Source organism: Camelus ferus, chromosome 11, assembly GCF_009834535.1.
Source record: "Camelus ferus isolate YT-003-E chromosome 11, BCGSAC_Cfer_1.0, whole genome shotgun sequence".
Lineage (NCBI taxonomy): Eukaryota > Metazoa > Chordata > Mammalia > Artiodactyla > Camelidae > Camelus > Camelus ferus.
This window is the reverse complement of record NC_045706.1, coordinates 2754662-2767161: the sequence shown is the minus strand read 5'-3', so window position 1 is coordinate 2767161 and position 12500 is coordinate 2754662. Positions and strand designations below refer to the sequence as shown.

General features: G+C 55.8%; 1 protein-coding gene across 16 annotated transcripts in view; it reads right to left on the bottom strand.

The window, feature by feature from the left end:
* Positions 1 to 12500, bottom strand: part of EBF3 (EBF transcription factor 3) — a 117193-nt gene that overhangs the window by 18471 nt on the left and 86222 nt on the right. For all 16 annotated transcript variants that reach the window (XM_032490652.1, XM_032490655.1, XM_032490642.1 and 13 more), the window contains exons 9-10: positions 12205 to 12335; positions 11575 to 11701 (exon numbers count right to left, since the gene is read on the bottom strand). In XM_032490652.1, the coding sequence (XP_032346543.1) occupies positions 11575 to 11701; positions 12205 to 12335 (258 nt within the window). The remainder of the gene's footprint in view (positions 1 to 11574; positions 11702 to 12204; positions 12336 to 12500) is intronic.

Here is a 12500-nt window from a genome sequence, read left to right as displayed (position 1 = left end):
GGAAATTAAAATTTCAAAGATCTGCTGCAAAAAAAAAAAAAAATCAATGGGGCGAGATCAATGCTCATAGAAATTTCATGAACTTTGAACTGATCCGGGCATGATGATGAGAGGTGGCTGGGGTTTCAGGCGGCTGACGGCTCCTCGTGTGGACGGAAAGCGGGCTGTGCAGCTGAGAGGAGGGCCCCGTCGGAGATGGGTTTTTGCTTTCATATTTTGTCCGACAAAAAAAATTAATTTTTAGTCTATTTCAGTAACAAGCAAAAATAGAAAAAAGAACCCTGCCTTCCCCACGCGATGGGCGATACCCCTACTTCTTGAGAGCAGCTCACGCTCTGCACATTAACGTGGCCACGAAATGAAATCGGTTCCCTTAGCAGCCGATTGCAGGTGCAAATTAATATTGTAAAATGAAGATCAATACATGGACAGGGCCAGATCAATAGTGGCTAAATTATTGCTGCATTTTCCTCCTCATTCAAGATGAGTTGTGTTTTCCTCTCAAAGTCAATACTTTGCAGCTTTTCTCATTAATTTCTCAATAAATTTGGCAATGAATTTCAATCACAGACCTCGGCAGGGTGAGCCCAGCATTGTGGCGTGCACAGGAAACACAAAGGCCGTGGGGCCCTGCGTCACTCCCCAGCGGCACTGCCACCCGGGCACCAGCGGGGACACACGCAAGACGCTGGGCACCCTTCTCCAACACCAAGCAACTAAGCCTGGGTCACGTCGGTCCAGCATCCCAGACCTGGGCCCCGGCGCCAGCTGGGTAGCTCAGACCCGCCCAAGGTCAGCCTGTTTCAGGTGTAGTCACTCCAGAAGCCCCTCCAACCCACTCAGCAAAGGGTATCTTGTATAGCCAAGACTTCCAAAGATGGGGACAGGGCCACACTGACCCCTCACTGAAGCCAGGCGCCGCCTCATCCACAGGGGGAGGACCGTCTGGAATCCACATGCTCTGCCCGCCCGGCCTGGCGCTCGGGGACCCGCACCGTTCACTGCCACCTGCAGTGGCGGTGGCACTAGGACATGACACCAGACACCAGATGCAGAAAAGGGGCCAGTGCATCTTCCTTGTTCCCCACATAATACCCTTATTGACAACTACTAGATCGCTTTCAAACAATTCTGTTTACATACCTCAAGGAATACACGGGATTACAGCCTTTACGGTCACATTTTTAGTCACGTTGAAATGAGGTCGACGCGGCCCAAGCCGGCAGCTAAGGCCAGCCAAGGCACATGGCATCAGACTCTCACCTCTCTGAGGGCTCCGCCCCTGGGGACAGGGACCTCCAAGGCAGGCTCCCCATGGTGGCGGCTGGGGCTGGGATGGGGCCCCAGCCACCCCCCAACGACTGCACTAAAGAACAGAACCTCTCTGTATGCACAGAAGAGCCTGAAGAAAAGGAAAGAAGGTGGTGAATGAAAATCACCCTCAACACAACAAAGAGCGCAAATCACCCAGATGTTACCCTTCCTTCAAGAGAGGAAAATCAAGTGGGCCCGCGCCATCGACCCTCTTAGAGGTATTTTGTGGGGAGGGGTCTCAAAACCCAAGCGGGCAACACAACACTCTATGGAGAACCATCCGGGCAGGCAGTGTATTTGCACATTTGAAACCAGCGTAAAATCTCCATTTTTAAATAATAAGCTGAAAAATGAGCTCCAAACATTCACCCACTCCCGAGGCTGGAGGTGGCCCTTCTATGGGAAGAACTCCCGACTCCGAGTGTCTGAGGCTGGCCAGCTAAGGGGGTGTACTTCCCAAGTCAACCCTTCACTTGCTCCCAGGTCCACGTTCCTCTTTGAAGGTGGGGCCGTCACCCCGTGTCACAGCACCTGCCCTACTCAGTGCAGGGCGCACAGTAGGTGCTGGTAAGTAACAAGTAACAATTGCAGGGTTTCTTGAAAATATCAGGCCAATGTAGAAGGTAAGTTTTTGACTTTGAGAAGCCAAAGCAAACGGAATGTTTCTCACAGATCCACACAAAAACTTGTTCCCGAACGTATCACAGCAGTGCTATTTGTAATGCAGCTGGGCCCCTGTCTCTGCAGGGTCCACATCCTCATAGTCTACCAACCGCGGCTCCGACCTCGGATACGAAGGGTCACTGTGAGGGACCTAAGCATCCGCAGAGTTTGGTCCTGGAACCAATCCCCGGCAGATACGGAGGAACGACTGTACCAAGGGTCCATCAACAGACTGGTGGACAAAATGTGGTCTCTTTGTACAATGGGATACTCCAGCCATGCAGAGGAAGGAAGCTCTGGTCACACTAATCATAGAGTGAAAGAGGCAGGTCGCAAAGGAACACGCACGCTGGACGACTCTGTGTACACGACTTGCAACAGGAAGCAAGTGTGGTCAGGGAGTAGACTCGTGGTTGCCTGGGGTCGGAGGGCGGAGGGTGGGAATGGGGGGGTGACTGCTGATGGATGTGATGGATACAGGCCTCTTTTGGGGGGAATAAAATGCTCTTGAATTAGATCAATTAAAGTTAACTTTGTGACTGCTAGAAACCACTTAACTGCACACTTTGAACGGGTAAAGTCTGATGCTGTGTGAGTTACACCTGGATAAAAAACAAAAATCGAAGTGAAAGTAATGTCCCCAATCTAGACTCGAATATGCGTCCCAGCCACGCCTACACGAGGGAAGTAACTCTGCTGCCTGAGGTGCTCCTGGTATTTGTGTCAGAGGAGGAGGCCAGAGCTGGGGTAAACGAGCCCTGGCCGTGGGGAGGGTCTGGGGAGGGGAGAGACGCCGCTGAGGAGGAGAACTTGGCTTCCCCACCTACTGCCCTGCTCCTCTCCACGGGGCACTTTTAACTCCTGGTTTTTCAAGGTGAGTAAAGAAAAGCCGTGTTCTAAGGCGGAGTCTTTAAAGACATCGCCAAGGTTAATGTCCACATTGAAATCGCAGAACAGTCCCTGCGCGCAGGATTCTGGATTATAGTCTCAAGTGAAACAGTCCTGTTTCCACACCAGGGGCTCCCAAACCCCAAACTGTACTGGGCTCAGGAGGCCTCTGTGGCCTCGCCCAACCTTCCTGCCCACCCCTGGGCCCTGCCGTCTCGCCCTGCTGTGCTCCCTCGACGTCCCCACCTCCAGCAGGGGTGCAGCTGGCCCGTCCACACCCCCTCGGCAGGGGCGCTCCTCCCATAGGCCCCGCGGTGCGCAGGGGCCCCTCTCCTCGGAGAACCGGACACCTTTCGTGACTACTGCATCTACCTTGCTCTTCGCCACTCCCGTTAGACTTAGAGTCAGCAGGGCAGTGCACCCGCATGTGCTGAGTGCAGCCCAGCACAGGCGCCCAGCTGCCAGGGTGAAGACGTGGCCCTTTCCCGGGCGAGGCACCCGCCCCGAGCACCAGTGAGACCCCGGCGCCTTCCCTCCTTCTCTGAATCACCTGCACCACCCACAGAGCACCTGGCCCAGGCGGGCGTCCAGGAAACCCTGATCCCCGGAAACGAAGGGTAAATCCAAGTCGGGCTGATGGCAAGCCTCCCCCTCCCATCCTCGAGGCCAAGCTCATTTCAACGATCTTTCCTGTCAGCGGTATTTTCTGAGTGTGGAGGAAGGAAGTCAGCAGGCGGTCACGGCACTGGGGGCTGCAAGGAAGAGGCGGGGCAGGCGGTGGGCAGGTAGGAGCAGGCGCCCACCACCCTGGCGCAGTGACAGCGCACGCGGCCTGGGTGCTGTCGCTGGGATGCTGAGGGCGTGCTGTTGGCGGTGACTCTCGGGAGGCGTGTGTGCGGCTGGGGCACCTCACACACCTGGAGCTCACTTTCTTGGTATTAAAACGAGTCAACTTCTGAATCACCTCCCTGCGAGAGGGCGACAAGCACAGGAGGAAAACTGGCCACCTTCAGCACAGGTACCGAGGCCACGGGCGGCACGGAGCCCTGCCGCCGTCAGACCACCAGAGGAGGGGCCCACCTCGGCAGGGGCCCACCTCGGCAGGGGCATGCGCTTCCCCAAGGTCACATGGGACGTTCTGTTTCACTAGGGAAAACACTGAGCTGGTCTTCAAAGCTGAGGGGAAGTGACTCCCGGGGTGAAGCATCCGGCGGATCACCAGTGCCGAGCACACGGATTCTCGAGAATGGGGAGGAGTCCTGGGCCGCCCGCCCCCCGCCCCTCCACCCCCGGGCTGAGACCACGAGAGCCAAGGGGCTTCTCCTGGGAGGATAAACGGGGTGAAAAGACGGGGAAGAAACTGGGCAGAATCCCCTCCACATCCAACCGCCCAGACGCCCTGACTTTTGGTCCGTGAAGGTCATCAGATGCTCACAGCGGGGGAGAAAGTTGGGGGCGACCCAACAGAGCTCTCTGTCAGGGAATGGGATTTCTGTGCGTGGAAGACGGAAGGAAGGCTGTCTCGTGAGGGCAGGGAGGGGTGGCGTCCAGGAGAAGAGGGACCACAGACCCACTGCCAGGCTGAGACTTTAAGAAACTTCCCCCAAAGATGACCAACACCAGCATGTGCCAAGCTCTGCAGCGGCCTGTTGCCTCAGTGGGAGATTCCGTATTGAAAATTTAACACGCTCGGTAACAAGTCTTCTGGAGCCTCTGCCAGCCCATGTGCACTCAGGTCCCCTGTGGAACCAGGTTCTTCCACACGCTCATTACGAGCATTTGAAAACTTCTACTTATATGTGGGGGGTGTGGCAGACAGCGCGCCTCACTGACAAACAGCCTTCCATTTTTCTGCCCTTGTTTTATGGAGAAACCATTCTAAGAAAAGTTAGAATGACTCATTCTGCATTTTCTACAACAAATGAAAAAGGCCCAACAGATTCAAAGGATAGGTTTTTAAATGCACTTTTTCTCAGGTTGGGCTTTTGGGATCCAAGCCTCAGCCTGGAGACCTTCCCAAAACAAAGGTTTCACACGAAAACAGGAGCTGCCCCTCTCAGGGCATTGCTGCCCCCGCGCTCGGCACCCCGGGGTGAAAGGCTCTCGCCATCAACCTCCCGCCTGGGCCGCTGGCCTCAGGCCTCCTGCGCGGCCACGTGGACACACGGACCTGGTGAGAGGCGGCCCGTGGCTTCCATGTGATGCTGAGCCTGGAGGTAAACCCGAGTGATGCCTCCTTCCAGCGTCCACTCTTCAGGGCACAGGCCGGCCCGTAGCCCTCCTCCTCTCTAGCAACAGAGGAACCACACGCTTCCGTCGCAGCTTCCCCCCCGACACGGTCGTTCTGAAGCCTCCCGGCGTCTTCACCCCTGAACCTGCGGGAGTTCTTCTCGCCAGGGTGGCTTGTGGGACCTTATCTTCCCCACGCCATCTCTGCCTCCTTCTGCACGTTGCTTGTCATATTCACTCTGTTGTGCTCTTAAAGGGCCTCTCGTCCACCCCCTCCCCATCCCCGCATCTCCCAGGTCCTCCCCAAGTCTTTCCGGAAGCACGGCGGCACCCTTACCGACCCGAGCGTGGCCCGAGTCCATCCCGCGACTCCTCCCGCGGCCTCCGGGCCAGGGGTGGGGGGGTTAGCAGTCAGCGGCCAGTCCGCATCCCACACCCAACCAGGGAGACCCGTGACCCTTTTGTCCTTTGGGGAAGATGAATGGCTGTCTCCTCTCGGCTACATTTTGTCAGGTTTGGTGCCGGAGAGTCAATACCTTCACCTTGACGTGGAAACTTCGTGATTTATCTGGCCGTCCTCCTCCTGGGTGCGCGTGGGGCCTGCCGAGTGCAGCCATCGGGCCGCGGAAAGAGCGGCCTGTGGTCACCGCACTTGGAAAACCACCAAAGCCCCTCTGATGGCAGACAAATGTGTCTTGTTAGCAACTGCCCAAAAGCGCTTGACTTGTACTAATAACAGAAAGGCCATGCTGGTCACCGTGGGTCCAAAGACGAAGCACCCTGTCACCAGCCTGGTTGGGAAATTAGCAAATAATGTTCTTTTCCTTGATAAATGGGTGACAGCTCCCTCTCACCAATCATTTCTAACATTTTGATGCATGCCTATGATCCCACTGGAGGAGCAGAAAAGTTTACTGGCCCTCAATTTTCAGATGATGAATGGAGCTCTCTAAATGTGCGATTTCTGTATGAGGTATAGTTCATTTTAAGCAATTCTAGTAAATGGGTGTCACTGATTAGGACAAATAGTCTACTTGTGCAACAGCACAAACGGTGTGTCTCATTCTCCCGGCCTCCTTCGAGACAGGAGAGGAAGGGACAGCAGGGACCCGGGAGCCCTCACCGCGCCGCTCTTCAGAGGGATGGGTGATCGGGTCTTTGCTCCCGGGCCCCCTCAGCATGCTGGCGAATTAATTGATCGTTATTTGGTCTGCTGCTGGGCTGCCCAGGGCAGAGGACATTGGGGGGCACCCTCCCTTCCTCTGGGGCCCTAAGGAGCCCCACAGATGACCCCAAAGATGACTGCTTGGTCTCCATACCCAGAAATTCGCCCTCTGCCACCAACATGTAACCAACGTCCAGCAGAAGTAGGTGGGCTGGGAGAAGAAATCGTGCCGGAGTTGTGTGTTTTCTGGGTCATTTGATTCTGAACGAGCCTAGACATGGCCTGAGTGCAAAATGCAGGCTCCAAGCTGTCCTTCCACAACGAACTTCACACAAAGACAAGGGTGTCTATCCTCCAGGGGACCTCAGATGTCCACTGACACCATCCACCTGGCGAACTGGAGCCAGTGAGAGCCCTGGGTCTGCAGGACAAGAAAGCACAGGGAGCAGCCGGAAGCCCTGGGGTCCTGCTGGCCGGGCCGGGGCAGGACAGAGTCCAGGAGTAAAAGACCAATGGGCTGAAAGCTTCCCCAAACTCTAGGACCCGTAATTAAAATATCTCCACCATGTCCACACACATGGTTAAAAATGTATAATTGAAATAATCAGGTGGTTTACATTTAAGGGGAGGCATCAGCATGGAGTTTAGCATAGTAAAAACAGTATGATTTGTGAGAGGCAATTAGGAATCGTTTGCTCTGTGGGTACAAGTAATTTGTTTGAAGAGCACTGGCCTGGGAGGCAGCTTGCTGGTGCTGGCTGTGGTCGAAGGGCGATATTGACTCTCCCATGTGTCACCGTGCTGTTGACAGAATCACATCTGAATGCACACAAAAGATCTTTAAAACACTTCAGAAACATGAGCGCCCTTCAAGGGGTGAAGTGAAGTGGGGGTTAGGGGGTGGAAGGCTGCCGGAGGAGACGGTAGCCCCCGGGCGAGCAAAAGGCCGCCCCGTCAGTGCCAGGACAGCTTCCGAGGACAGGGTGGTCCCTCCCCCTTGACATACCACCAGTTTTAAGCCACAACATGACTTAAAAGAAAAAAATAAACCATAAATACTGCATCAGAAAGAACACAAACTGTTAGCCCTTACTTACTGGTTGAGTAATGAGTTCACAAGCCTGAAACTGAATGCATGCCTTTGTGCAGAAAATCATCATTTTTATGTCCCCATCTAGTAAACGCTTTGCAGACCTGACACCAGCCTGTGCGCCGGGCACGCTTGGGCCGTGGGCACGAGACACTGCCAGCGTCTTGTTTAGTTGCTGCGTTGGCTGGGCCACTGGCAGACAACATGTTGACTCCTGACAATTTGTGATGATGCCTTTAATTGAGCAAAAGAAATCTCTAATTAAAGGAGGGGTGTCCACCACACACTGGGGTGCAAGAAGCCAACAGGAAGAGCCCAGGAGCTGCGCCCCGTGTCCTGCAGGGCCACGCCTGGGCGTGAAGCCACCGCCAACCAGCTTCAGCTCTTTTGTGTAACCAGACACCATTCTGCCAAATGGACGTGTTAGGAACACAGTAACACTCACGTTAGTGCAAGAACGCCTCACACTTGCAAACGTGTCTGTGAAAGCGGTTTTTGCTCGAGCTTAATTTCAATTAGAAGCGTACAAATTCCAATTTATCTTAATCGAATAACACTGCAATGCTTACATTCTAATTAAAAAATAATTTCTCTTACTGCTCTTAACAATTTGATGTGTTTCTACTGGTGAGATTACAAATGTGAAACTGTTCAATTTGCCTGGACCACGGCAGCTTCCTCAGGTAGGATATTCCAGGGCAATTTTAATTATTATTAAACAAGCAAATGATACACTATTAGACAAATATTAAAACAAGCGTCGTACTCAGTTATTAATTTGCACCGTTCACTTTTAAATGCAGCAAGTATCTCATTAATTTAATTTTAGGTGCCCACCCATTTATACTGCATTTTACAGTCTAGAAGGCAATTTACTATTAACTGGCAATTACATACAGAGTGATTGTTAATTCTGCTCCTAAGTGCCAGCCGCTTGAAAATTGTTCCCTGTCTCTAATTTTTGACCTTCTTACAACAGGGGTGAGGCTCACTGGGAATACACAGGACTAGTATGGAAGAGCCGGACATGTCATTGTGACTCATTCTTTTAATTCACCGTGCTAATCAACTGAACTGCCACCACCTCCCAAGGTAATTGTGTCTTCAGAGGAGTCGAAGGCAGCAGGCAAAGGAGCCTGGATGGATGGCCTGGCCTGCCTCCCCTTCCAGGGCGGGGGCGGCGGAGAGCGCCCACACCCACCTGGGCCTGTTCTGAAGAATCTGGTGTTTCTCAGAGCACTGTAAACAGACCATCTAGGCCTTTGCCTCTGGCGGGGGCCGGGGCCCTCCTGTCCCCAGGTTCCCCCCAAGCCTGGCTGCCTCACGCCGGGAAGGTTCAGTGTGACAGGGGGCCCTGATGGGAGCCAGATGCCCAGGGGACGGCGCCCTCCCTGCAGGGCTGTGCCGTCCTGCCGGCCAGAAGGCCTGGCTCAGTTTTCAGAGGGAGTGCAGTTCCCAATGATTACTCCATGTCCCCATCAATTTCAGGGCAATGCAAATCAGACAGAAGCTTCCAGGTCAGACAGGTTGTGACCCCACCTTTCCTCTGCTCCCTGAGAGTGTAGGCCCCGTATCCCTTACACGCGTTTGAAATGTATATTCCTGTTAATGATGGGGGTTGGGGGGGGGTGCAAATCAGCCTCCCGCAGGAAAGGCCAGGCTCACTGAATGGCTTCATTGAAATGCCCGTTCACGGGAGAGCCCTTGATGGAGGAGATCCCCACAGCCTTGGGCAGCCAGGACCCTGAGCTTGGGGCCGGAGAGCACAGTCAGCTTGGAGGAGAAGACGGGGGTTGGGACAGGGGTGTCGGCTGGAGCTAACTCTGCAGTACTTGCTTCCCCACGGGGAAGAGACAGAACACTCCAGGTCCCTGGGGACGAGGCCTCTGGCTGAGGAAGGTGTCCTGCCTGGCCCAGGGAGACAGGGCGCAGAGAGCTGCCCATCCTCACGCGGCCCCGGTGCGGCAGGCCCTCTGCCACGAGACACTGCTGACCAGCGACAGGCAGCTCCTCACCCCGCTCCCCTCCAGCCGCACTGCCTCTGCTTAGAGCCCTTTTCTTGCCACTGGGGCCACAGTCCTCGGTGGCCAAGAGTAAAGGAAGGAGAACCAGGCCTTCCTGCGACTGTGTGTCTTCTCAAGAAGAGTCGCCACTCCCGACAGCAGCCTGCAGACTCTGACACCAAAAGCCCGAGTATCAAGAATCTGATATCCAGAGGAGCAGCTGGGAGTCCAGAGAGTCTGATGCGGGGACCGGATGCTCCGTCCATTTGGGGCAGAGCTGGTCCATCTCGCCCCTACAGACGCCTGAACCAGCCCAGCAACCAAGCGTCCCGAGGCAGACACAGAGCCCACACTCAGCGTGGCTCCTGCTGGGGGAAGACACATCCTCTCCTTCAAGGAACCAGATCCGGCAGAAGTCACACCTCAGTGGCCACCCCCTGGAGGCACCAAGGGGAAAGCAGGACTCGAGGGGTCAGGAGACCCCCAGCCAACACCAGGCAGAGCAGAGTGGGGCACCCACTGCCTCCCCAGCCTGAATTCATGCCCAGAAACCCAGATGGGTGCCCAGGGGCCGGTGGTGACCGTGCAGAGGTGGCCGAGCGCCACAGGGACGCGGCTGCAGCAGAGTGGGGCAGAGAGCCCCTGGCCCAGGCCCAGGGTGGGAGCCCTGTCTCCCAGCTCCCAGGACCCAGTGATGCTGGCTACGCTTTTCTATGCAGAAGAGCTCTCTTTGTTGAAATGTGCAAAGCGCTTACAGGACGCCCCAACTTCATCACCCCATTCTGCCTGTCTTTATTTATTAACACATTGAAAGAGAGCAGTTCCACCTACTTGTGAGGCCCCTAGTCCCCAGGTCTCGGCTGGAGGGCTGGAGCACCCGGACACGCTGGGCTCCACCCTCTCTGCCTTGGTTCTCAGGCAGCTCTGGGCTCCTGAGAGCGCACGCTGGTCTCACGGGAGGAAGCAGCCCCTAGTGTGGGGCAGGGACCTCCCTCTCCCCTGGCTGGTGGGGTTACTGAGGGCTGCCGAGCCAATGGAGGAGGGGGCCTCACTCCATCAAGGACCCCAGGTGTCCCTGGCAGTCTCGGCTGCTTAGGGTCTGGGTGCCTCTGGGGACAGCAAGGACCCAGGTCAGGCACAGCCCTGGGGGGGGTACTGGGCCTACTGGGGAGTGGGCACTGGAAGAAGCTACATTTTACACTTCGCACTTCCTACTAGGGAGGTGGGTGAGCTACCTCGACCCCCTCTCCCAACCCCAAAGTAGAAAGGTACTCAGATCCACCTTGTCCCCTGGCTCACTGGACAGAGAGAGGCCCGCATCCCAGTGGGAGACCAGACCCGCCCCAGGAGCCTGCAGTGGTGACCGCAGGTAGTTGGAGCCCACAGCCCTCCGCCCAGGCTCCCGCGTGGACCTCCCAGACACCCTGACCACGTGAGCACGTGAAGGCCACGCTATTCAAAAACCAGCACTGGTCCCCTCCACCCTCGTGGGGTTTCGGCAGGTGCCATCCCTCCCCAGAAGCACTTTTCAGACGTCACAGCTTCTACAGGGGACCAGGACTCAAGACCACAAGACGGACATGCCTTGTGTTTGTTTATGGCGTTTCTCAAAAGCAAACTCAGGCTAATCACGCTCTCTAAGCAGCCTGCGGGCAAAGCAGTGCAGCAGGCCACCTCCAGGTAACAAGCATGGAACCTCAGGGGTGGCCCTTTCTGTACACGTGAGTGTCTGAGACCCTTCTTTACGCAGCAGTGTCGGGGTGAGGCCCCAGGTCTGCAGCGGAGACCTGCTCCTCATCTACAGGCTGTGCGATCTCAGCAGACCACCTGAGCTCTGAGATGTCACCAGGCAGCCGTGCAGGGTGACAAAATGGACCTGGGGGGCGGGGGGCACATAGCAGCTGCCGGGTGGAAGGTGGGGGGTGCCCGTGGTTACTGACAACCCCACCACCACCTCGCTTTACAGGTGAGAAGAGAAGGTCCATGCATGGGGGGAGGGGCCCCAGGTCACAGGCCCGAAGGGGCTGTACCTGTCCACGGCGTCACGCCAACCAGACAAGGATGTGGAAACGGTGCCCCCGACAAACCAACCCTGGGGACCGCGGGGGCACGCCCACCCTCACTGCTGAGCCCGTCCACGGGGCCCCGGGACGCCAACGCGAGGCTCTCATTGGGAGGGGGCATCAACCATTCTGCCAGGAAAGTCGGAAATGTGAACTCACCAGTGTAGACGAACCGCCCGGGAGCACCTTTACAGAACTGCTTGGACTTGTAGGACAGGGTGACTTCAACGACTCCAGGAATGTGCCTCGGTGGGGTCTGGACGCGGATGGCGTGGGGAGTGATCAGCTACAGAAACCACACAGTGAACAGGCTCTCAGCGGCGCTGGGCCTAAGAGGCGGACACTTGCCAGTTGGATATAATTACCAAAATGAGCAAAATTGGACCATCATCTCGGAATGCTCCCTCCTAGCTGTCACCCAGAGACTCAGGATCTACAGTGTTCTTTAAGAAAAATATCTGCAAATGATCCTGGTTTTAGTTTGCAGGAAAGGCCACAGGGCATCATTCATATGAAAATTGCCACCATATGTCTCCTTAAACCTGCTTCTAGTAATTCTAGCACTAATTGTTCCAGGGCACCGAGGGACCTCCTACGATAGGTCTGAAACCCCAGGGTAGGGGGGCTGCTGCGTTCTGCACCCACCCCCGGAGGAGCTCCTGCCACGGGCAAGCATCAGTGGCAGAGGATTCTGCGACAGGGTGCCTCGTGTCAATGCCCTACTGACAGCTCGTCAAACCGTCCACGGGAAAAGCTCCAGCCGGACGCCGCCCCGTCTCGCGGGCTTACCTCGCTCCACACCAACATAGTCCCGAACACAACTTGTAGGCCGTCAAAGAAGTTGTCTCCGATTATGATCACGGTCGCTCCCCCCGTGGTCCAGCCTTCACTGGGACTGATGGCCTTGATGCACGGAGTGGCTGCTCGCACAAGACAGAGAAGGTAGACCTTAGAGCCCGTCCTGTCGACAACGCTCTGCCCACCTCCAGCCACGCCAGGCGCAGCGGGAGGAGAGGCGGCCGTTCCTCCAGGCGGCACGCAAAGGGCAATCGTAGATCAGCATGTTGATGTGTTTAAAGCAAACT